This window comes from Oncorhynchus mykiss, chromosome 18 (assembly GCF_057628025.1).
Source record: "Oncorhynchus mykiss isolate SJ-2025 chromosome 18, ASM5762802v1, whole genome shotgun sequence".
In the NCBI taxonomy this organism is placed as follows: domain Eukaryota; kingdom Metazoa; phylum Chordata; class Actinopteri; order Salmoniformes; family Salmonidae; genus Oncorhynchus; species Oncorhynchus mykiss.
The window spans coordinates 77,419,880-77,446,502 of record NC_143039.1 but is presented as its reverse complement, the minus strand read 5'-3'; the positions used below and the strand labels follow the sequence as shown (position 1 = coordinate 77,446,502).

The 26,623-nt window shown below is 43.7% G+C and overlaps 2 protein-coding genes across 3 annotated transcripts; one reads left to right on the top strand and one right to left on the bottom strand.

Moving 5' to 3' along the window:
- Positions 1–3,232: 3,232 nt before the first annotated feature.
- LOC110496759 (nucleoporin NUP42) lies at positions 3,233–13,191 on the bottom strand. Its single transcript, XM_036953660.2, has 7 exons — positions 12,908–13,191; positions 8,393–8,702; positions 8,138–8,226; positions 6,841–6,917; positions 6,307–6,393; positions 5,171–5,273; positions 3,233–4,245 (listed from the first exon to the last, which is right to left on the bottom strand). The coding sequence occupies exons 1-7, from the start codon at positions 13,062–13,064 to the stop codon at positions 3,677–3,679; spliced, it is 1,392 nt and encodes a 463-aa protein (XP_036809555.2). The 5' UTR covers positions 13,065–13,191; the 3' UTR covers positions 3,233–3,676.
- Positions 13,192–16,119: 2,928 nt separating this feature from the next.
- LOC110496760 (uncharacterized) lies at positions 16,120–21,420 on the top strand. Of its 2 annotated transcripts, none has more exons than XM_021572793.3 (3): positions 16,120–16,457; positions 17,861–18,018; positions 20,206–21,420. In XM_021572793.3, the coding sequence occupies exons 2-3, from the start codon at positions 17,871–17,873 to the stop codon at positions 20,496–20,498; spliced, it is 441 nt and encodes a 146-aa protein (XP_021428468.2). In that variant the 5' UTR covers positions 16,120–16,457; positions 17,861–17,870; the 3' UTR covers positions 20,499–21,420. The 2 variants fall into 2 exon arrangements, with proteins under 2 accessions (XP_021428468.2, XP_021428469.2); XM_021572794.3 differs by having other exon boundaries at positions 16,168–16,457; positions 20,209–21,420.
- Positions 21,421–26,623: the final 5,203 nt, after the last annotated feature.

Genomic DNA, 26,623 nt, shown 5'->3' with positions numbered 1-26,623 from the left:
GTGTTCTTCAATGGAAGATTCTCTAACATCAGATGTGTAGTGGGGGTGTCCCTCAGGGCAGTTCCCTTGGGCCGTTACTCTTCTCTATTTTTACAAGTGATTTGCCACTGGTCTTAAACACAAAGCTAGAATGATTCAGATGATTCCAAAGCCAGTTTGAGCTCACTGAACCTCTAAATAATGAGTTAGTTACAGAATGGGCGATTAATAACAAACAGGTCTGAAATACATCTGCAACTAAAAGTATTTTATTTGATTAAAAACACTCTCTAAGACCTCAATTGGAGAACATAAAGAATGTGACCACTGAGCCAGTTGAGGAAATTAATCTCCTTGGTTTAACATTGGAGGGTCAGTTATCATGGTTAAGACTGTCATGACTGTCCTGATCAGGTCAGGTTACAGGAGACCACAACCCTACAGATTATCTCTCAACCCCAACAGAGGAGGAGAGATCTGGGGGTTTTATGACCCCTCACGCCCCTTGTAAATCTCAGGCCACGGACACATTCCTTTGTCCTGTTACTATTAAAAACCAGCCTCAGAACATTAAACATGAAATGAAGGGACTTTGGGACAATGGTTTCCGTCAGCCACAATGGTGGTCATGACGATAGATGGGATATGAAAATGTATGTCATTTTTGTTTTGTTATTAGAGGTTAATAGATGATGTTATTACAAAAACATTGTAACATCAACAGTTTACCTAGTATATGTTTGAGGTTTATACATTGTACGTTGTATGGAAAATGTCCAAATCAAAGAGAATGTTTTGGTAAAGGTGAAATGTGAAGTTAGTTGTCTAAAATTGGATTTGAGTCAAATCTAGACCTTGCCTCTTAACTAGGTACGCCCAGAGAATTGCCCTAAAAGGCGGTTACGCCCACTTCTGACACGAGGGTATAAAACCTGTGAGAAAATAATTTACAGATAAGACTACGTGACCCAAGCTGCAGCCAAGGTCTAAAAAGTCAACGAACCCAAAACGCAACGCAAGTTTGAAGACAAAGAAATATTTTTCTACCCAAGCTACCCGCTATGTCTAAGCGGGTGAATTCAAGTCCAACCACCTAGCATCCAATCCCAGCGAATCGTGGTATCTAAAAGGTTTCATTCCTATGCTGTGAGCTCTGAGCTACAGAGCTGCCTGTCCTCAGAAGACCCCTTCCAGAGCAATGGGTGAGGGAACAGACTCCTAAGCCAAAAGGACACTGACATCGTGAGGACGATCAGAAAGGTGCGCCGGAGAAGTGCATCATCGAGAAGCCTGAACGGTCCCCTGAACGGTCCACGCAGAGAATCCTCGGAGGTCTTCCCCACGTAATTACATCATTATATTCTGACCCATAAGAGCGGCAGTTTGGGGCAAGGCTAGGGTTAGAATAGCACAGCTGACAAATTCACCCAAATGTATATTTCTCTCATGTACTTTCTTTTTTCTCTCTCTCTCTTTGAAATCCCCATTGTGGGTAACACGCGCCATAGTGTGTTGGCCCGTTATACTAAGTTCTAATCAATAGCCTATGTGTTTTGTCTATGTGTACCTTTTTTCATCATTTTAGCTTTTTAGTAAATAAATAGTAAACTAAGATTGGTGTGGTACGAACTCATTGGTGAGACCCGGGTCCGAACTCATTGGTGAGACCCGGGTCTGTGCAGATTCACGGGCTACACGACGTTCAGAACCAGATTGGTAGAGGAAACTGGTTAATTAACGGCTGTTGTAAAATCGATATTCTGATATTCTTTTGAGTTAATTTGGGAAATAGAAACTCAATAAAAAACTAGTTTTCCCATGGTGCCCCAGGTTAATGAGTTAATAATTGCTTGATTCAGTTAATCACGCAATTAGAATTTTTTTTATAATTCGATGAACAACAGTCGTCACATTAACTAATACAACGTCACGACATATTGACTAAGTTGCTGTGAAGACGGGAAGGTCTGTTATTAAAACATGTTCTGTATTGTTTTTTGTGTTTAAATTATTATTATTTTTACACATAAATCAACAGTAGCAGTAGTATCAGACTGTGGTCCCATGTTGATTACTGTCCGGTAATATGGTCAAGTGTAGCTAAATAAAGACCTGGAAAAGCTGCAGCTCAGAACAGAGCAGGAAGCCTTTCCCTTTAACTGCACATACAGAACTAAACATCATCAACACGCGTGACAGTCCTTCATGTTGACGAGAGATTAGCTGCTTCTCTACTAGTTATGGGAATATTTACTGTAATATATACCAGATTGTTTGCATAATCAAATAACATTCAGTTCGGACACCCAATACACACCCCACAAGACAAGCCACCAGGGGTCTCTTCAGACACCCAATACACACCCCACAAGACCAGCCACCAGGGGTCTCTTCAGACACCCAATACATACCTCACAAGACCAGCCACCAGGGGTCTCTTCAGACACCCAATACACACCCCACAAGACCAGCCACCAGGGGTCTCTTCAGACACCCAATACATACCCGACAAGACAAGCCACCAGGGGTCTCTTCAGACACCCAATACACACCCCACAAGACCAGCCACCAGGGGTCTCTTCAGGCACCCAATACATACCCCACAAGACCAGCCACCAGGGGTCTCTTCAGACACCCAATACACACCCCACAAGACAAGCCACCAGGGGTCTCTTCAGACACCCAATACACACCCCACAAGACCAGCCACCAGGGGTCTCTTCAGACACCCAATACACACCCCACAAGACAAGCCACCAGGGGTCTCTTCAGACACCCTAATACATACCCCACAAGACCAGCCACCAGGGGTCTCTTCAGACACCCAATACACACCCCACAAGACCAGCCACCAGGGGTCTCTTCAGACACCCAATACACACCCCACATGACAAGCCAACAGGGCTCCAAAAATAATTTACGGCAACGCAGTAATATACAGAGTCATGATCGCACATCTCCAACTACTACAAGCAAACAGCAAAATGACCATAACAAAACAAAAATACATATGAAACATCTCATGGAAGTGCAAGAGGACACACACACACACACACACACACACACACGCCACAGTTGGTTTCTGTTGTATTATTTGTACATGGTATTTTAAATGTGTGTGTGACTGTCCGCGTTTTGTTACTTGTCAAAAAGTATCGTGCATACAACATACACCTGGGGGGGATGAAAGCACACAACAATTTGGTTTGAAAAATACATCTACGTAAAGGAAAACAAATACCACCAACCATAATTAATTAAAACTGAGTTTAATGTTGAAACATTAAGTCCCTGCAGACCACCAGTAAGTAGCCTGTGATAATGATATCTGCATTACATTCTGCTCCACCTTCATTTTAAAAAGAAAACATTTCAACCAACTGCCAAGGCACTATTACCAGGAACACCCTCTTGGTTGAAACATGACATCATTCAGAATCCATGTGATCAGTAGAATCTAGTCAGATCAACGGGTTTTTACTCATTCTGTCCAGCTCTTTCCTCCATCAGGTCAGTTAAAGAAAAGGAGACAAGACATTTTGCAGATGTCCATGGTGGGATCAGACCACCAGCATATCAACAGGGGGAGGTCTGAGTGGTGGGATCAGACCACCAGCATATCAACAGGGGGGAGGTCTGAGTGGTGGGATCAGACCACCAGCATATCAACAGGGGGGGGGGGGTCTGAGTGGTGGGATCAGACCACCAGCATATCAACAGGGGGAGGTCTGAGTGGTATCTGTCCCAGGGTGAACCTCTTCCCTCCAAACTCCTTCAGTTCCTCTTCACTCAGCTGGTTCTGGGGGGAGAAGAGACTGTTTGCTGCCCCCCCAGTCGCCCCTGCCCCTGCTACCAAACCCCCAAACCCTCCACTCGCCTGTCCAAAACCACTTGCAGCCCCCGGGACTGCACTCCCGAAACCACTTCCTCTAAATCCTCCTCCACTAGTGGTCGTCGAGGTGAAGCTAAACCCGGAAGCAGAGGCAGCAGCTCCAAACCCTGAAGCAGAAGCTCCGAAAGCGGCAGTAGTTAGGTCTTTGTTGGCAGCAGGGGCGGTAAAGGAGAAACCGGCTGCCGAGGGAGCAGAGGCGGCCGTAGAGCCGATCCCAGCGGGAGATGGTGCGGCACCTACCACAGCACTGCCAAAACCAGACGCTGCAGGCTTTGAAGCAGCCGAACCAAAGCCTCCTGCACTCGGCGCAGCAAAGCTGAAACTGCTGACACCTGCGGTGTCCTGGACTGGAGCCTGGGCTGGCACTCCAAAACCTAGAGAGAGTCGAGCTTTAGATTGAGAGACGTACCAGAGAGATATCATCCTAGCCAGTCAACATAGGAGTTACAGGGTCTTAGCCAGTCAACATAGGAGTTAGAGGGGGTCTTAGCCAGTCAACATAGGAGTTAGAGGGGGTCTTAGCCAGTCAACATAGGAGTTAGAGGGGGTCTTAGCCAGTCAACATAGGAGTTAGAGGGTCTTAGCCAGTCAACATAGGAGTTAGAGGGTCTTAGCCAGTCAACCTAGGAGTTACAGAGGGTCTTAGCCAGTCAACCTAGGAGTTACAGGGTCTTAGCCAGTCAACATAGGAGTTAGAGGGGGTCTTAGCCAGTCAACATAGGAGTTACAGAGGGTCTTAGCCAGTCAACATAGGAGTTAGAGGGTCTTAGCCAGTCAACCTAGGAGTTACAGAGGGTCTTAGCCAGTCAACCTAGGAGTTACAGGGTCTTAGCCAGTCAACATAGGAGTTACAGAGGGTCTTGGCCAGTCAACATAGGAGTTACAGAGGGTCTTGGCCAGTCAACATAGGAGTTACAGAGGGTCTTGGCCAGTCAACCTAGGCGTTACAGAGGGTCTTAGCCAGTCAACATAGGAGTTACAGAGGGTCTTAGCCAGTCAACATAGGAGTCAGAGGGGGTCTTAGCCAGTCAACATAGGAGTTAGAGGGTCTTAGCCAGTCAACATAGGAGTTAGAGGGTCTTAGCCAGTCAACATAGGAGTTAGAGGGTCTTAGCCAGTCAACATAGGAGTTAGAGGGTCTTAGCCAGTCAACATAGGAGTTACAGGGGGTCTTAGCCAGTCAACCTAGGAGTTACAGAGGGTCTTAGCCAGTCAACCTAGGAGTTACAGAAGGCCTCCATGTTTGTATTCCATTTGTATTGTATTCCTATGAAGAACACAGGCTACAGCAGATCTTACCTGTTCCGAAGCCAGATGGTGCTGAGGACCCAAAGCCGGTCACTGGTGTCGACCCAAAACCTCCAGACGCTGCCCGTGATGCTGGGTTGCCTAGCTCTGCAAGCTGGGAGAGAAGAGACAGTATTACTCACCCTGTACATACACTACCGTTCACCAGGCTCAACGTCAACAGTGAAGAGGCGACTCCGGGATGCTGTCCTTCTAGGCAGAGTTCCTCTGTCCAGTATCTGTGTTCTTTTGCCCATCTTAATCTTTTATTTTTATAGGCCAGTCTGATATGGCTTTTTCTTTGTAACTCTGCCTAGAAGGCCAACATCCCGGAGTTGCCTCTTCACTATTGACATTGAGACTGGTGTTTTGCGGGTACTATTTAATGAAGCTGCCAGCTGAGGACTTGTGAGGCATCTGTTTCTCAAACTAGACACTAATGTACTTCTCCTCTTGCTCAGTTGTGCACTGGGGCCTCCCACTTCTCTTTCTATTCTGGTTAGAGCCAGTTTGTGCTGTTCTGTGAAGGGAGTACTACACAGCATTGTACGAGATCTTCAGTTTCTTGGAAATTTCTCACATGGAATAGCCTTCATTTCTCAGAACAAGAATAGACTGACGAGTTTCATAAGAAAATTATTTGTTTCTGTCTATTTTGAGCCTGTAATCGAACCCACAAATGCTGATGCTCCAGATACTCAACAAGTCTAAAGAAGGCCTGTTTTATTGCTTCTTTAAATCAGGACAACAGTTTTCAGCTGTGCTAACATAATTGCTAAAGGGTTTTATAATGATCAACTAGCCTTTTAAAATGAGAAACTTGGATTAGCTAACACAACGTGCCATTGGAACACAGGAGTGATGGTTGCTGATAATGGGCCTCTGTCAGCCTCTGTAGATATTCCATGAGATATCAGCCGTTTCCAGCTACAATAGTCATTTACAACATTAACAATGTCTACACTGCATTTCTGATCAATTTGTTGTTATTTTAAAAATGGACAAAAAAAATGATCATTTCTTTCAAAAACAAGGACATTTCTAAGTGACCCCGACCTTTTGACCTTTTGAACAGTTAGTGTATAAGACTTCCTATTTTGTCTTGTCGTATTACTACAGAAAGTAGTGTGTGTGTGTGTGTGTGTTACCATAGCGACTCTGGTGTTGCCGCTCATAGCCCTCAGCTCCTGGACTCTGCATCTCCATTGGTTGAGCAGCTGATTGATGATGTCAGCCTGCAGACACACAGAAGGTAGCATTGATTGGACGATACAGACACATATCAAATCAAATCGTACTCCAATGGCGGTACACTCTGGAATCGCTGTCCTTAAAGTTCGAAGGAACTTAACGCCCCTAAACTGCTCCTTGGACGCTGCACTACGGCCACCTCTACATAAGGTGTGTGTGTGTGTGTGTGTGTGTGTGTGTGTGTATCGGAATGGTTCGTAAAAAAAACCAGGAGACAAATGTCTGTCTCGTATGGATCAATAACATATTGTGTTCATGACATTGAATCCCAGTGCAGACGCCTTCACGTTATACTGTGTTCATGACATTGAATCCCAGTGCAGACGCCTTCACGTTATACTGTGTTCATGACATTGAATCCCAGTGCAGATACCTTCACGTTATATTGTGTTGCTGCAGATAAAGGGACACATCCATGTGATTCTACTCACATATCCCTGCAGGTCTCCAGACGGCTTGGTGTTGTAGTACTCCAGTCTCAGCTCCTCTGGAGAGAGCTCTGTGAACCCTGCACAGAGGAGGAGGAAGACCCGGTTCAATGCCGTCCACATCCATTCAATATGCTGGAGTTAACATCACCCCCCCAAGCCCAAAACTAATTCATGACAACGTACAGTAATATACAGAGAGCCATGATCGCATAGAAACTCCTTTCCATGTCCAACTACTCAAGCAAACAGCAAAATGACCTTTTAAAACAAACGAATAAATAACATCTCATGGAACAGTAGGGACTGTAAGACACACACGCACACACACACACACACACACACACACACATACACACACACACAGGGGAAAAGGAGACAAGCCATTTTGCAGATGTCCATGGTGGGATCAGACCACCAGCATATCAACAGGGGGAGGTCTGAGTGGTGGGATCAGACCACCAGCATATCAACAGGGGGGGGTCTGAGTGGTGGGATCAGACCACCAGCATATCAACAGGGGGGGGAGGTCTGAGTGGTGGGATCAGACCACCAGCATATCAACAGGGGGGAGGTCTGAGTGGTGGGATCAGACCACCAGCATATCAACAGGGGGGAGGTCTGAGTGGTGGGATCAGACCACCAGCATATCAACAGGGGGGAGGTCTGAGTGGTGGGATCAGACCACCAGCATATCAACAGGGGGGGGGGGTCTGAGTGGTGGGATCAGACCACCAGCAAATCAACAGGGGGAGGTCTGAGTGGTGGGATCAGACCACCAGCATATCAACAGGGGGGTGGGTCTGAGTGGTGGGATCAGACCACCAGCATATCAACAGGGGGGGGGGGGGGGTCTGAGTGGTGGGATCAGACCACCAGCATATCAACAGGGGGGGGGGGTCTGAGTGGTGGGATCAGACCACCAGCAAATCAACAGGGGGAGGTCTGAGTGGTGGGATCAGACCACCGGCATATCAACAGGGGGAGGTCTGAGTGGTATCTGTCCCAGGGTGAACCTCTTCCCTCCAAACTCCTTCAGTTCCTCTTCACTCAGCTGGCTCTGGGGGAAGAAGAGACTGTCTGCTACCCCCCCCCAGTCGCCCCTGTCCCTGATACCATACCCCAAAACCCTCCACTCGTCTGTCCAAAACCACTTCCTCTAAATCCTCCCATTGACTAGTGGGTAATAGTTAACAGCTGTATCCAACCCTCATGTGTGAGTGTGTGGTTGCAACAATCAATCTGTTCCAACCAGACGATCCTATAGTGGGACAGACCGAAGCTAAGCTGTTTGTCTTACCTGAGATGCTTTCTTTGAGGACAGAGTAACAGGAAAAAAGCCATTGGCCTGAAGTCTCCCAGATCTCCATATCTTTCTGGATGGTCTCTCTGGTGAGGATAGAAGACAATGGATATTACATTTACAGACTACTTTGTACAGTGTGTGTGTGTGTGTGTGTGTGTGTGTGTGTGTGTGTGTGTGTGTGTGTGTGTGTGTGTGAATTCTGAATAGCATAATGAAAACTGTATCCACACAACCAATCACTGGACTTACAAGTGTTTTTCATTGTCCTCCCCTTCACTCCCACCCCTGTCGGAGCTGCTCTGTGTGCTCAAGGCAGAAAATCTGTTGTGGTTTGGAGAGACGGCTGCGAAACTGAAACTGGAACTCTTGACTTGGCTGTCTCTTCCTCCTCCTCCTCCTCCTCCGCCTGGACCCCAGTTGTTGCCACCACCTCCCCCACCTCTTCCTCCCCCTCTACCCCAGTCATCCCCACCCTGCTGGGAGGAGAAGGATGACGGCTGGACGTAGCTTCCTCCTCCAGACCTCTGAGCTGGGTTCACCCACACTCTGTTCCCAAATCCTGAAAACAGGACGTTCATAGATTAGACTACCTCCATATTGGATGAGGAAACAGGACATTCATAGATTAGACTGCCTCCATATTGGATGAGGAAACAGGACATTCATAGATTAGACTGCCTCCATATTGGATGAGGAAACAGGACGTTCATAGATTAGACTGCCTCCATATTGGATGAGGAAACAGGACATTCATAGATTAGACTGCCTCCATATTGGATGGGGAAACAGGACATTCATAGATTAGACTGCCTCCATATTGGATGAGGAAACAGGACATTCATAGATTAGACTGCCTCCATATTGGATGAGGAAACAGGACATTCATAGATTAGACTGCCTCCATATTGGATGAGGAAACAGGCCATTCATAGATTAGACTGCCTCCATATTGGATGAGGAAACAGGCCATTCATAGATTAGACTGCCTCCATATTGGATGAGGAAACAGGACATTCATAGATTAGACTGCCTCCATATTGGATGAGGAAACAGGACATTCATAGGTTAGACTGCCTCCATATTGGACTACCTAAATACGGGCTGCTTGAGTGGCGCAGCGGTCTATGGCACTGCATCTCAGCGCAAGAGGCGTCACTGCAGTCCCTGGTTCAAATCCAGGCTGTATCACAACCGGCCGTGATTGGGAGTCCCATAGAGCGGCGCACGATTGGCCCGGCGTCGTCCGGGTTTGGCCGGGGGGGCAGGCCGTCATTTTAAATAATAAATAGTTCTTAACTGACTTTCCTAGTTTAATAAAAGGTTCAATAAAAAAATACTGGATGAAAATAAGAATTTGTTCTTAACTGACTTGCCTAGTTAAATACAGGTAATTACATGTACAGAGTCAATGGGCCACCGGTTAGTCAAAGTAATTGAGGTAATATGTACATGTAGGTAGAGTTATTAAACTGACTATGAATAGATAATAAACAGAGAGTAGCAGCAGCATAGTGGGGTCTAGGTAAACCTTTGATTAACCAAGGATCTTTGTTTGGTTTGGGTATTACAGAAATGAGGCCTTGTGTCATAGAAACAGGCAGGAGCCCTAAATCAATTGCCTCCTTAAAGACATGAAATATAAATTAAACAATATCCTCCTGAAAATATGAATAGAATTCAGTAATAAGGACATCATTCCCTGGAGATTTGTTCTCTTTTAACCTAGCTGATACATTTAGCTGATACATTTAGCTGATACATTTAGCTGATACATTTAGCTGATACATTTAGCTGATACATTTAGCTGATACATTTAGCTGATACATTTAGCTCTCTTCGTACATTCGGTCCATAATTGACCCTTTCCTTCTTCATCCATAGAGATTAGAGAAAGTATGTCCTTAATTTCCTCTTCCCTCAATCTTTTAAAGTTCAGAAATGTCTTTCCCTCTCATCTCATACATTCACAATATTTTCCTTTTTTTATTTTATTTTACCTTTATTTAACTAGGCAAGTCAGTTAAGAACAAATTCTTATTTTCAATGACGGCCTAGGAACAGTGGGTTAACTGGTCTAGGAACAGTGGGTTAACTGGTCTAGGAACAGTGGGTTAACTGGTCTAGGAACAGTGGGTTAACTGGTCTAGGAACAGTGGGTTAACTGGTCTAGGAACAGTGGGTTAACTGGTCTAGGAACAGTGGGTTAACTGGTCTAGGAACAGTGGGTTAACTGGTCTAGGAACAGTGGGTTAACTGGTCTAGGAACAGTGGGTTAACTGGTCTAGGAACAGTGGGTTAACTGGTCTAGGAACAGTGGGTTAACTGGTCTAGGAACAGTGGGTTAACTGGTCTAGGAACAGTGGGTTAACTGGTCTAGGAACAGTGGGTTAACTGGTCTAGGAACAGTGGGTTAACTGGTCTAGGAACAGTGGGTTAACTGGTCTAGGAACAGTGGGTTAACTGCCTTGTTCAGAGGCAGAAAGATATTTTTATATTTTTACCTTGTCAGCTCAGGGATTCCTTTCGGTTACAAGTCCAACGCTCTAACCACTAGGCTACCTGCCGCCCCAATGACAAATAGTTGGGCTTTCCTCCAATTGTCTTGTATAATATCTTTGACATCCATCTTGAAATGATCATCTACCAACAGTCTACTATTGAGTTTCCTATAACTCAGATTTGGGTTTATTAACTTCAGATCTATTCAAATTTAAAGATAATAATATAACTGTATGATCATATGGTTCAATGGATACCTTTACTACAGTGTTATCTAATGGATTAGAAGTAAATTCTTGACTATCTGGACATGTCCTTGTTACACCAAGTGAAGTACTTTTTAATTAGGATATTTAGGTATCCAAATATAGAATATTACAAGAGTGGTGAGTCTTACTACTGATGACCTTCCCTTTAAATAAACCTTTAACTCTATTAATCTCTGCCAGAGTGGTGAGTCTTACTACGGATGACCTTCCCTTTAAATACACCTTTAACTCTATTAATCTCTGCAAGAGTGGTGAGTCTTACTACTGATGACCTTCCCTTTAAATACACCTTTAACTCTATTAATCTCTGCCAGAGTGGTGAGTCTTACTACTGATGACCTTCCCTTTAAATACACCTTTAACTCTATTAATCTCTGCCAGAGTGGTGAGTCTTACTACTGATGACCTTCCCTTTAAATGTACCTCTTAAAAACTGCTACACCTGCAGAGTGGTTGTTGCCATATGATAACCAGATATCGTTACTCCATAGATTTTTTTCAAAAAGCTAGATCGGAAGAACAAGCATGGGTCTCTTGTAGAATGTCTCCATTAAACAGTTTTCAATACAGGAAAATAGCCTTAGGTTTTGAGTAAATCCCCAATAACCCTGACATTAATTGAACAAAGAGATAAAGACATCAATTTAAACCAACAACCTACACAAAAGCTAAGGAAAAAAAGTTGTAACTCAAAAGATGTCCATCCCATTATACTGTTCATAACGTTACCAAAGTATTCTTACTCCCACAAGGGGGAGACATTGTGTAAACTTTACAATAAGCAGTTATTCACCCATAGTTAGTGTTTAGTTCACCAGTTTTCAGTTTAGCCTTTTCTTATTTCAAGTGTATTGTGTAAATTCTTTATAATAAAAGGCTGCTTTTCACCTGGCAATTAGGCCGTGTTTAGGCCTGCCAGGTCTGTCCGAGTTAGAACATTTAAGAGAGAGCCAGAGTCTGATTTCCTGACGATAACTTCAGCACCGACTATGAATGCCGTTTTTCCCTGCCTTTCGAGCTGCAGCCACCGTCAGTCACAGTTTCTCCCGTGTCACTTTGTCCGCAGAGGTCAGCGAGTGAGCGTGAGTGAGAGAGCTCCACAGATGTCAACAACTCTACATTTGGTGTCCTCCCCCGACTGCTCTGGAATTCGATGGAGCCTCAGGTTCCACCTGCTGGCATCTCTCCGCCTCATTCACCTTTCGCTCGAGTTCAGACACCTTCTCATTTTCCTGGCAGATACCTTCCGTCATTGTAAATAAGAATTTGTTCTTAACTGACCAGTTAAATAAAGGTTAAATTTAAAAATTAAAATAAACCATGTTCTCCAAGCCATCTGCCCTTTCATTTATTTATTTTGTTGCTGTCAAAAGCATCACAATATTGTTTTGCATCTCAATAAGTGACATACCCTCTTGCCCTCTCATCTTTTTCACCTGGGACGTGACTGGAGTTTCAGGGCTCGTCCGAGCACCTATTTTTCCTCACCAACAGCATCATTTCCCCCACAGTTACATTCTGAAGAGGACTACCCACGACCATACCATCTTCTGCTCTTAATAAACATTTTCAAAACATTCAACATATGCCAGACAAATACTGGTTCACTCGCGGGAAATCGTGATTGGTCCAAATAATCAGTGAACCAAAAACCATCACAAGTCACGTTACAATACAAGTGTTCCTCATAACCAACGTCTTTATCCCACTGCCGTAACATCTTGTAACGGATGTAAAGCCGAGACTACTAGAAAGAAACGTAACTAGCTAGGCTAAAAGGTAAACAAAACAAATGTTATAGTTGAGTTTATGTCTATTAGCTACGGTGGAGAGTTGCTTATAACAAAAACAGACTGCGGTCTGGGGACCCGGATGAACAATACTACTTGCTAGTACTACATCTGGTTCGCCTCGGCTCCCACGCTGCGCCGACGTTGTTGTCGAAAGTGAAGATGAAAGCCTGTGTGGCAGAGACTAGCTACTAGTTACCCCTTACCTCCGCCACCTCCTCCTCCACCTCCACCTCTGTTGGACTGTTGAGGGGGACGGTTGTTGTAATTTCCTCCTCCTCCTCCTCCTCCTTTTGGGTGCTCATTCCAACACTTGTCGCCATATCGACACCGGCCTTGCATCCAAAAGTTGCACACCGTCATAGTGTGGCAGGATTTATAATTACCGGTGCGGTGAATGAAATGAAATCCTCTCGTTTCCCCACAATAGTTTTCAACACCACATTGTTTTCTTTCAGATTACGCCATTTTGAAAATCCACATGAAGGAATGTCGCGGGTCTATGACGTCAGGTTCAAGGCGGGTAACGCAACAACGCGCTCATGTGTTTGGTTTTGGTACTGCATCCAGGAAAGTAATCCTCAATCAAAATGATCATCAGCCACAGCAGACAATAGTACCGAAAATAATTACATAATTAGGCTATATTACCCAAGACTCTATACAATTTGTAGTATTATTGTATTTTGTGTGTGTGTGTGTGTGTGTGTGTGTGTGTGTGTGTGTGTGTGTGTGTGTGTGTGTGTGTGTGTGTGTGTGTGTGTGTGTGTGTGTGTGTGCGTGTGCGTGTGTGTGTGCGTCAGGTGCATATGGGTGCTTAAATACTGTACATACGTAGCCTGTGTTAAGAGCAACAAGATTGTCTGCATTGTCAGTGTTGATAGTACAGTTGCTATGTAAACTATGCTATTTTTAACCTAGAAGTGAAAGAGTTGCAAGACAGAGAGACAAAGTGAAAGAGGGTGGAACACAGAGTTTCTTTTGGATTCCTCTGTGCCAACTCTACATTCCAGAGCGTTTCACCTGTGGCGAGTCTTGCCATGACAACACACAACCTGTTGAGGTGAGATTCGGGTGAGTTTCACCTGGAAGGCCGTGCAGTGTTTACACAGTACCACACACACACACACACACAGTACAGTATCACAAATCACAGGTCACCAATAACATGCACCTGCAACACATACACTACCAATAGACTGAAAAGTCCCTTTCCCAATATTGTATAAGAGACACTCCACCGTAATATTCCTGCAAATAGTATTTTGTATTGTTTACAACAAGCCCATGCAAATGTGAGGAAGGTTAAGCATGCATTAGGGATAAGGAGTTGACCCGAGCAAAAACCCAGGGAAGGATTTTTTGTATTTATTTAACCTTAATTTAAGTCAGTTAAGAACAAAATCTTATTTACAATGAAGGCCTAGCCCGGCCGATCCCTAACCCGATGACGCTAGGCCAATTGTGCGCCGCCCTATGGGACCCCCAATCATGGCCAGTTGTGACACAGCCTGGAATTGAACCAGGGGTCTGTAGTGATATCTCTAGCAATGCAGTGCCTTAGACCGCTGTTCCAGTTGGGAGCCCCAAGTATGGTGAGATCTTTTCCCATTTCCACCTTGTGACATAAAATATCATACTGCTCAAAGAGTGTGTGTGTGTGTGTGTGTGTGTGTGTGTGTGTGTGTGTGTGTGTGTGTTGTCTGTCTCAGTCTGTCTGTCTGCCAAAGGAGTGTGATAGTTGCAGCCTTAAAACATGCCTGACATAAATACATTAGGTGTCATTGTGTACTTAGATCCAATACTTCCTGAAAGATGTCCTGACTCAGCGATGCATCTCTCTCTCCTCCATCAGAGATGCATCTCTCCTTCCTCCATCATCTCCTCTCTCTCTCTGTCTCTCTCTCTCCTTCCTCCATCATCTCCTCTCTCTCTGTCTCTCTCGCTCTCCTTCCACCTTCATCCCCAATCTCTCTCTCTCTCATCCACTTTCATCCCCAACCCCTCTCTCTCTCTCTCCTTCCACATTCATCCCCAACCTCTCTCTCTCTCTCTCTCCTTCCACCTTTATCCCCACCCTCTCTCTCTTTCTCCTTCCTCCATCATCTCCTCTCTCTCTGTCTCTCTCAATCTCCTTCCACCTTATCCCCAATCTCTCTCTCTCTCATCCACTTTCACCCCCTGTCCTCTGTTGACTTGTGAAAGCATCAAATGGAACTACTGGCACACTGCTTGGTTTATACGTTTATATGGATACAATCCTATTTTTCACTGAGATAGGTAATGACATGGGTTAGATATTTCATATGTTGTATTGACATTGGTCCATTTACACCATGGATGATCAGGTGACTCTGTGACTGTGGATGGTGAAAAAAGTCCCAGTTATAATGAGAGATAGAGAGAGAGAGAGAGAGAGAGAGAGAGAGAGAGAGAGAGAGAGAGAGAGAGAGAGAGAGAGAGAGAGAGAGGGAGAGAGAGAGAGGGAGAGAGAGAGAGGGAGAGAGACAGGGAGAGAGACAGGGAGAGAGAGAGAGAGAGAGAGAGAGAGAGAGAGAGAGAGGGAGAGAGAGAGACATAGAGAGAGAGAGAGAGCGAGAGAGAGAATTGTAAAAACTCATACAGAAACAGTAAGGAATGCACAGTATGTGTCCTTGCTAAAGCATTCGGAACCTTCATTTCCTACAAGCTGCACAACTGGTAAAACTGGCAACAGTCCAGTCTTTGCTGTGCTTACGTCAGTTTGTATGCTCTGTGTCAATTTGATTTTGAAAGGTCCTGGGATTCCTCCAACTCCTAAGCTCCTTTTTATAATAGAGACACTAAATGTCTCTGCTAATTTTAACACGGATCATCTCTGTATCTGTCGCAGGAGGTTGGAATACATATACTTGTAGAAATTGTATAGGCCTACTGATATAGATTGGGGTTAAGGCCCATTGTACAGTACATCAATCTGCTCAGTTGCATCTATCTGCAGAAAACAGTTTTTTTGTTTTGTTAGATGTGACAGATAGGTCTACAATTACTGGTATACCTCACTGTCGCTGTGGTAACCATTCAAATATTTGTTCTGTAAAAAGTATCACCAGTGCTATCTTCATTCCATTTTTTTGGTGTTTTAATATGCTGTTGCTAAGCAATTAAACTCTAGTATCTGAACATCGTTGGTCCCTTTGGAGGGTGTGACTCTGTGTTGTGTCCTATTGTTCAGTGCCTCTATGTATATCCTCCTGGATGTCAGGCAATGTGCGCGCCGCAGCACGTTGCTAGGTAACCCTGAAGCCCAACCCACCCTTCGAGTGGATTCACCTGAACGCAGGTCACGTGTGCGGTCCTCCGGTTTTGGCCAATCAGGGGCCCGGACAGGTGCTCCTCCGGGAGGACAGTTTCGGAGGCGGAAACCTGCAGGTCCACTAAAAGACAGACGCCTCAATATAAAGTTGTAAATTCAGTCGTATTTTTTAAAATCAGAGAATCACCGAAACAACGAGTTATGAGAGCGAATCAAATTAATGATATTTAGGTTTAAATATATATATTTTTCAACCGTGGAAAGAGAATGAGTGGAGATAGCTTGCGCTGAGAATCCGTGTGTAAAGGTAGACGCACTTTTAGGACGCACAACATATAAACCGTTTCAACTGACTCCACAAGAGATCAGCCATGGATTTTTGCCTCAACACGGACTAAAGTTCGTTCTTGAAGAGGTCCGACCCGCTCCGACCCTGTCCCATACCAGCCCGAATAGTGCAGGTGAGTGGCCCGGTGGTGTAGAGATGCTTATAGCGTTGCTGAGCGGTGAATCACAGCTCTGTCTCAGCTGTTCTCACGGCTCATTAAACCTGTTCTGCACCACATAGATAGTCACGGATAGTATACGCTGTGTTTGCTGTTTAGTTTTTTTTTTTTTTGCAGAGAAGTTCTGTATTCATATTCATAGGCTTTCACTGACCAAGAAGAACATAAAGGCATAGTCGGTGTGCGAATGAGACATGAGGTTCTAGACACTGTATTTGCGTCTCATATATTTTATATATATATGTATGGTACACAGTGCGCTGTTGTGATGCACGAAGTCTTTTTGTAGTGGAACGAACATGTGCATGTAGCCTTATTTTGTTTAATTGATTTTTTTAAATATCATATCATCCCATATTTCAACACCTTCTCATGTGTCCAGACTTTCATTTTTGACAAAAAAAAAAGAAGTTCATTTTGACAACCTAAACGTATCAATTAATCAGGCTACAAGAGTGCAGGCCTAATGACAATCACCGAATGTAATTTAGACTTGTTGGTGTGTCTTATAACAGATGTCTCTTTCTATTCATCCAATCGCGGTGTACAGTGCGTCCCATATGGGATGGTGCATAGTGCGTCTCATATATTTCATATGTATGGGACGGTGCACAGTGCGTCCCATATATTTCATATATATGGTATGGTGCACCGTGCGTCCCATATATGTAATATATATGGTACGTGCACAGTGCGTCCCATATATTTCATATATATGGTATGGTGCACAGTGCGTCTCATATATTTCATATAAATGGTATGGTGCACAGTGCGTCTCATATATTTCATATAAATGGTATGGTGCACAGTGCGTCTCATATATTTCTTATATATGGTACGGTGCACAGTGCGCTGTTGTGATGCACGAAGTCTTTTTGGAGTGAAACGAACATGTGCACGTAGCCTTATGTTTTTAAAGTCTATATATATATATATTTTTTGACAATCAGATGACAGCATCATGAAGATCATGCCACATTAAAATAGAATACATTTCTACCGTTATAGGAAGTCACATAATTATTTTAATTTTTTAAAAATATCTCCCGAATGTCAGGATATAATTCGCACTGTGGGCATCATCATAGAGCTATAATTGCTGATGATGAAGATGATGATGATGAGCATGCATTATGCTGCTCAGGATGTTTGATGTAAAAAAAAAACAACGTAATATTCATTGCGTGATTATACCAGCAGTATTGTAAACAGTTATTACATTGTAATAACACTGTACCAACCTGTACATCACTATGACATCACTATGACATCACTATGACAACATTCGTTTTAGATATACTGTTTAATACATGTCTGAGTGATACTCGGCATAAAGGTGGACCTGTTAATGTCTGTAGCAGGTGGAAGATGGCCGAGAGAGTGACTTGGTGGAGAGCGTTTATGGGGAACAATAAGAGAACGTGTAGTGGTACCAAGGACATCGCCACTCAGCTCCCCGACACAGTGAAGGACCCTCTGACGCCCAGCACACAGGGAGTCCTAGCAACACCACACTGTAAGTCATCTCAGCACCCGCAGTGAAGTCGGAAGTTTACATACACCTTAAATACACTTAATAAACTCTGTTTTTCACAATTACTGAAATTTAATCCTAGTAATAAAAAAAAATCCCTGTTTTAGGTCAGTTAGGATCAACACTTTATTTTATGAATGTGAAATGTCAGAATAAAATGTAGAGAGAATTATTTATTTAAACTTTTATTTATTTCATCACATTCTCAGTGGGTCAGAAGTTTACATACACTCAATTAGTATTTGCTAGCATTGTCTTTAAATTGTTTAACTTGGGTCAAACGTTTCGGGTAGCCTTCCACAAGCTTCCCACAATAAGTTGGGTGAATTTTGACCCATTCCTCCTGACAGAGCTGGTGTAACTGAATCAGGTTTGTTGGCCTCCTTGCTCGCACACGCTTTTTCAGTTCTGCCCACAAATGTTCAATAGGATTGAGGTCAGGGCTTTGTGATGGCCACTCCAATACCTTGACTTTCTTGTCCTTAAGCCATTTTGTCACAACTTTGGAAGTATGCTTGGGGTCATTGTACATTTGGAAGACCCATTTGCGACTAAGCTTTAATGTCTTGAGATGTTGCTTTAATATGTCCACATAATTTTCCTTCCTCATGATGCCATCTATTTTGTGAAGAGCACCAGTCCCTCCTGCAGCAAAGCACCCCCACAACATGATGCTGCCACCCCCGTGCTTCACGGTTGGGATGGTGTTCTTCGGCTTGCAAGTGTAACGGATGTGAAACGGCTAGCTTAGTTAGCGTGGGCGCTAAATAGCGTTTCAATCAGTGACGTCACTTGCTCTGAGACCTTGAAGTAGTAGTTCCCCTTGCTCTGCAAGGGCCGCGGCTTTTGTGGAGCCATGGGTAACGATGCTTCGAGGGTGACTGTTGATGTGTGCAGAAGGTCCCTAGTTCGCGCCCGGTATGGGCGAGGGGACGGTCTAAAATTATACTGTTACATTGATGCTGTTGACCCGGATTACTGGTTGCTGCGGAAAAAGGAGGAAGGTCAAAAGGGGGGTGAGTGTAACGGATGTGAAACGGCTAGCTTAGTTAGCGTGGGCGCTAAATAGCGTTTCAATCAGTGACGTCACTTGCTCTGAGACCTTGAAGTAGTAGTTCCCCTTGCTCTGCAAGGGCCGCGGCTTTTGTGGAGCGATGGGTAACGATGCTTCGAGGGTGACTGTTGATGTGTGCAGAAGGTCCCTAGTTCGCGCCCGGGTATGGGCGAGGGGACGGTCTAAAATTATACTGTTACACAAGCCTCCCCATTTTTCCTCCAAACATAACAATGGTCATTATGGTCAAACAGTTCTATTTTTGTTTCATCAGACCAGAGAACATTTCTCCAAAAAGTATGATCTGTGTCCCCATGTGCAGTTGCCTTGAAATACATCCACAGGTACACCTCCAATTGACTCAAATGGTGTCAATTATCCTATCATAAGCTTCTAAAGCCATGACATAATTTTCTGGAATATTCCAAGCTGTTTAAAAGCACAGTCAACTTAGTGTATGTAAACTTCTGACCCACTGGAATTGTGATACAGTGAATTATAAGTTAAATAATCTGTCTTTAAACAATTTTAGGAAAAATGACTTATGTAAATGTAAATGTAAATGGCCCTTGAATGTTTTGGTACCTACAGGACAGCTCTTCTTTGACTTGTGTAAATGTAAATGGCCCTTGAATGTTTTGGTACCTACAGGACAGCTCTTCTTTGACTTGTGTAAATGTAAATGGCCCTTGAATGTTTTGGTACCTACAGGACAGCTCTTCTTTGACTTGTGTAAATGTAAATGGCCCTTGAATGTTTTGGTACCTACAGGACAGCTCTTCTTTGTTTCCACCCATTCAGCATCATCCTCTTAAACTGTAGTCCCCATCCAAAACTCTGACCATTTTACTCCCCCTAGCAGAGCTTGGTTAGGCAGTTTTCATGTTATCCAGAGCGTTGGTGACTGTGCTGCTGGCAACAATTTAATTACGTTATTTTGCTGATGTTGACTGACTCCGGCCAACAGGTGTTGAGCGTTCGTAAAATCATCAGTTATTGTTTACGTTCAAACGGCTCTCCTGTAAAGTAGTGACCTGCCACATAGTTCCTGAAACGGGCCACATATGTTAAGCCACCTTGAAATCCCCCAAACTGTTCTCTTCTACTGTTCTCAGCAGCAGCAGCCCCCAAACTCCCAACCGACCAACAGCCACCAGCATCACAACAGCTACCAGCATCACAGCAGTCACCAGCGTCACAGCAGCCACCAGCATCACAGCAGTCACAGGCACCAGTCAGTACAGGCAACAGCCTCTTCAGCGACGAGACCTTCGATGACTCCCAGTTTGAGTCGGTCTTCAACGAACAGACGTGTCGTAGGAACCTGAGGGTGTCTCGGTCAGGCCGGTTTAAGGAGAAGAAGAGGGCACGCTCCAGTCTTCCTACTGGGAAAGAGGACGTACGATGACAAGGATGGCGATGAGGATGAGGGAGATAGTGGCCAAAGACTGCTCTTACTTCTGAACTTTATTTCAACATGGCCGTCCGTTCTGGGGAAAGACGAAGGTAGATGAAGATGAATTGTAAGTTGAAGATAAGTTGAGGGTTAATTGAAGATAAGTTGAGGGTAAGTTGAAGATAAGTTTAGGGTAAGTCGAAGATAAATTGAGGGTAAATTGAAGATAAGTTGAGGGTTAATTGAAGATAAGTTGAGGGTTAATTGAAGATAAGTTGAGGGTAAGTTGAAGATAATTTGAGGGTAAGTTGAAGATAAGTTGAGGGTAAATTGAAGATAAGTTGAGGGTAAATTGAAGATAAGTTGAGGGTAAATTGAAGATAAGTTGAGGGTAAATTGAAGATAAGTTGAGGGTAAATTGAAGATAAGTTGAGGGTTAATTGAAGATAAATTGAGGGTTAATTGAAGATAAGTTGAGGGTAAGTTGAGGGTAAGTCGAAGATAAGTTGAGGGTAAATTGAAGATAAGTTGAGGGTAAGTCGAAGATAAGTTGAGGGTAAGTTGAAGATAAATTGAGGGTAAGTTGAAGATAGTGATTTGAGACTTTGACTTTACCATTTGGAACCCTTTTGTCAGTACTAGAGAGTCTGAAGTTATACTCTCCTGTACCTCCTGTCTTGTTACATTATAATGGACTGCTGATTGGCAGTAGTGAACATTTCTCAGTGACAGCTAGGTAGGCACTTAACAGTCCTTCCCTGAGGAAATCACAGGTCTGACAAGGTTTGATTGATTTAATGCAAAAGGAAGACAAGTGTGTCTTTACTAATCCAATCCCATAAAGATCAGTGGTTAGGCTACTTCAAGAAAGGAAGGAAGTGAGGGAGGAAGGAAGGAAGGAAGGAAGGAAGGAAGGAAGGAAGGAAGGAAGGAAGGAAGGAAGGAAGGAAGGAAGGAAGGAAGGAAGGAAGGGAGGGAGGGAGGGAGGAAGGAAGGAAGGAAGGTTTTCTGTAAGAAGTATCACCTTTCAGCTTTAAAAACTATCCAGACTTTTCTAGCCTTTTCTGTATCCAAACAGTATACTGGAAATGAGACACACACAGCTATGCACATTCCAGGAAATGATACATTGTTTATAAGATGTTAACATATATATATATATATACACATGTGTAATATTTTGAATATGAAGGATATAATATTGTTTTTTACTAATCAATGTTGTTTTTTTGTTTAAAAAAAAAAAACTATGATTACAGTGGGTTAAAAGGGTACCTCATTTGTTTTTTTTTAAAGAGGTGGGATTGCTTGAATGAATGAGCATTGGTGTTTCTGACCGGACAGGTGAAAATATAAGATTATATCCACTAGCTGCTATTCAGTTACATACTGATAGAAGGTACGGTGTTATAGATATATATAATCCTGATAGAAGATAAAGTGTTATAGATATATATAATCCTGATAGAAGGTAAGGTGTTATAGATATATATAATCCTGATAGAAGGTACTATTAGAAGCTAAACAGTAAGGTGTTATATATATATATATATATATATATATATATATATATGTCATGCCCTGACCATAGTTTGCTATGTATGTTTCTATGTTTTGTTTGGTCAGGGTCTGATCTGAGTGGGCATTCTATGTTGGATGTCTAGTTTGTCTGTTTCTGTGTTTGGCCTGATATGGTTCTCAATCAGAGGCAGGTGTTAGTCGTTGTCTCTGATTGGGAACCATATTTAGGTAGCCTGTTTTCTCATTGTGGGTTGTGGGTGATTGTCTATGTTAGTTGCTTGTGTCAGCACAGTTCTTATAGCGTCACGGTCGTTATTCGTTTATTGTTTTGTATAGTTTGTGTTCAGTGTTCAGTGCTTTCTTTAATTATTAAAATCATCATGAACACATACCACGCTGCATTTTGGTCCGTTCCTTATGACGATCGTGACAATATATGTATGTAATCCTGATAGAAGGTAAGGTGTTATAGATATATATAATCCTAATAGAAGGTAAGGTGTTATAGATATATATAATCCTGATAGAAGGTAAGGTGTTATAGATATATATAATCCTGATAGAAGGTAAGGTGTTATAGATATATGTAATCCTGATAGAAGGCAAGGTGTTATAGATATATATAATCCTAATAGAAGGTAAGGTGTTATAGATATATATAATCCTGATAGAAGGTAAGGTGTTATAGATATATATAATCCTGATAGAAGGTAAGGTGTTATAGATATATATAATCCTGATAGAAGGTAAGGTGTTATAGATATATATAATCCTGATAGAAGGTAAAGTGTTATAGATATATATAATCCTGATAGAAGGTAAGGTGTTATAGATATATATAATCCTGATAGAAGGTAAGGTGTTATAGATATATATAATCCTGATAGAAGGTAAGGTGTTATAGATATATATAATCCTGATAGAAGGTAAAGTGTTATAGATATATATAATCCTGATAGAAGGTAAGGTGTTATAGATATATATAATCCTGATAGAAGGTAAGGTGTTATAGATATATATAATCCTGATGGAAGGTACCATTAGAAGCTAAACTAGTCAGTAATTGACATCACTGTGCTTCAAGTGGACGTGAAACATACATCATGGTCTGTAAATGCTGCAATGAAGGCTAAACATGATTGTTGTAATGACAGAAGAACAAATAAACATTGATCAATGTCTCCATGTCTGTGTGAACGCTGGTGTGTGTGACTACATACTGTATGTACATCTCTGTGAGAGCCAGTGGCGTCTCGCTTATTTCCTGACGTAGTGACGTTGTGAATCACATGACCCAAAAGACAGGAGTGCGACCCAAATGGCACCCTATTCCCAACATAGTGGACTACTGGCACCCTCTTCCCTACACAGTGGACTACTGGCACCCTATTCCCAACACAGTGGACTACTGGCACCCTATTCCCAACATAGTGGACTACTGGCACCCTCTTCCCTACACAGTGGACTACTGGCACCCTCTTCCCTACACAGTGGACTACTGGCACCCTATTCCCAACATAGTGGACTACTGGCACCCTCTTCCCTACACAGTGGACTACTGGCACCCTATTCCCAACGTAGTGGACTACTGGCACCCTCTTCCCTACACAGTGGACTACTGGCACCCTCTTCCCTACACAGTGGACTACTGGCACCCTCTTCCCTACACAGTGGACTACTGGCATTCTCTTCCCTACACAATGGACCACTGGCACCCTATATTCCCTACACAGTGGACTACTGGCACCCTCTTCCCTACACAGTGGACTACTGGCACCCTGTTCCCTACACAGTGGACTACTGGCACCCTCTTCCCTACACAGTGGACTACTGGCACCCTATTCCCAACCTAGTGGACTACTGGCACCCTCTTCCCTACACAGTGGACTACTGGCACCCTCTTCCCTACACAGTGGACTACTGGCACCCTATTCCCAACCTAGTGGACTACTGGCACCCTCTTCCCTACACAGTGGATACTGGCACCCTCTTCCCTACACAGTGGATACTGGCACCCTCTTCCCTACACAGTGGACTACTGGCACCCTATTGCCAACATAGTGGACTAATGGCACCCTATTCCCAACACAGTGGACTACTGGCACCCTATTCCCTACACAGTGGACTACTGGCACCCTATTCCCTACAGAGTGCACTACTTTTTTACCAGACCCCTATGCCCTACACAGTGGACTTTTGGCACCCTATTCCCAACATAGTGCACTACTTTTTTACCAGACCCCTATGCCCTACACAGTGGACTACTGGCACCCTATTCCCTACATAGTGCACTACTTTTTTTTACCAGACCCCTATGACCTACACAGTGGACTTCTGGCACCCTATTCCCTACATAGTGCACTACTTTTTTACCAGACCCCTATGCCCTACACAGTGGACTACTGGCACCCTATTCCCTACATAGTGGTGAATATGGAGGTAGGCAGAGACTCAGGACACTGCCCTGGTGAATATGGAGGTAGGTGGAGACTTAGGAGACTGCCCTGGTGAATATGGAGGTAGGTGGAGACTTAGGAGACTGCCCTGGGGAATATGGAGGTAGGTGGAGACTTAGGAGACTGCCCTGGTGAATATGGAGGCAGGTGGAGACTCAGGAGACTGCCCTGGTGAATATGGAGGTAGGTGGAGACGTAGGAGACTGCCCTGGTGAATATGGAGATAGGTGGAGACTTAGGAGACTGCCCTGGTGAATATGGAGGTAGGTGGAGACTTAGGAGACTGCCCTGGTGAATATGGAGGTAGGTGGAGACTTAGGAGACTGCCCTGGTGAATATGGAGGTAGGTGGAGACTTAGGAGACTGCCCTGGTGAATATGGAGGTAGGTGGAGACTTAGGAGACTGCCCTGGTGAATATGGAGGTAGGTGGAGACTTCGGAGACTGCCCTGGTGAATATGGAGGTAGGTGGAGACTTAGGAGACTGCCCTGGTGAATATGGAGGTGGGCAGAAACTTAGGGGACTGCCCTGGTGAATATGGAGGTAGGTGGAGACTTAGGAGACTGCCCTGGTGAATATGGAGGTAGGTGGAGACTTAGGAGACTGCCCTGGTGAATATGGAGGTAGGTGGAGACTTCTCACAGCTGAGCAGGAGACTGCCCTGGTGAATATGGTGATTTCCAATAATGCCATCCGTTTGAGGGAAATTCAAACCCAAATAGTTGAAGACCAGGTAGTCTTCCAAGGGATTGACAGCATCAGCATTTCCACCATTGACCAGATATTTCAGAAGAACCAGATAATGACAAAGCATTTGTTCCGTGTGCCTTTTGAAAGGAATTCAGAGTTAAGGTGCAACGATTCCAATATGTGCAGGTAGTTGCTATACTGTACATAACTTTTACAGTATGTAGAGTATGGCCCATCTCTCCAGCATATCAATACAGTACTGTGTAGTAATGTGTCATGACGTTGCCCTCTTTGAGTACAGCGAGCACCATCCCCCTCTCTCTGCCTCCTACAACCAGGCTGCTGTGGTCAGGGAGGTCGTAAATTCCTGGAGGTGATTATCTCCTCATGGCCACACAGTATAGAGACAGAGTGATGTTTCATAGAGAACAAAGGAATTTATTCCCCCTCACAGAACTTGAGGTCTGAAGGTATAAAAGATCGGTGAAGAATCCAGCTACGAACTAGTCCGTTTGGTACAAGTTTGTGAAACTCATGGGAGACGGTGCGGCCACATTACCATAACGCTGTTTATATAATAGCCTCAGATATGAGGTTTACATCTAATTGTTGTATAAGATGAATGTGTGAGGATGATGCTGTTTGTAAAATTGTGTAATGTGATTTTGGACTGTTTAATGAGGGAAACTCCAATTCCCTTTTGAGTTGAACTAAATCAGAGGATCGCCCATGAGCCCAGTTAGGGTCAGGCATCCTGGGACAGGCCCTTTTCTGCAACTCCCGAATAAAACTCCAACTTTGAGAATGTCTCAACAGACCATGTTTTCTCTCAATCACGAGAGGACAAAGGTTGCAGACCAGCTTACCTCGATAAAGAGCGGGCCAAGGTTTGAGACGATTGCTGAATCGGACGGAGAGGACAGAAACCATACCACGTGGTTAAACTCTTAGACTATCGATACCGACAGAATAAGAACAAGTCTTTGATATTAATTACGAGTCTGCAGCTGGGAATTCGGTATCATTGAACGCGAAGAACGAAGACCGCCGAAACATCTATAACGAAATGAATGAATGTCACTCTGATGAATCCATTCTAACCACGACAGAAAGAGAGAGGACGGAAACTCTCCAACAGAAACTAACTTTTCAACAGCGATCAAGATGACACACTGAGCGTGAATATATACACTGCTCAAAAAAAATAAAGGGAACACTAAAATAACACATCCTACATCTGAATGAATTAAATATTCTTATTAAATACTTTTTTCTTTACATAGTTGAATGTGCTGACAACAAAATCACACAAAAATGATCAATGGAAATCAAATGTATCAACCCATGGAGGTCTGGATTTGGAGTCACTCAAAATTAAAGTGGAAAACCACACTACAGGCTGATCCAACTTTGATGTAATGTCCTTAAAACAAGTCAAAATGAGGCTCAGTAGTGTGTGTGGCTTCCACG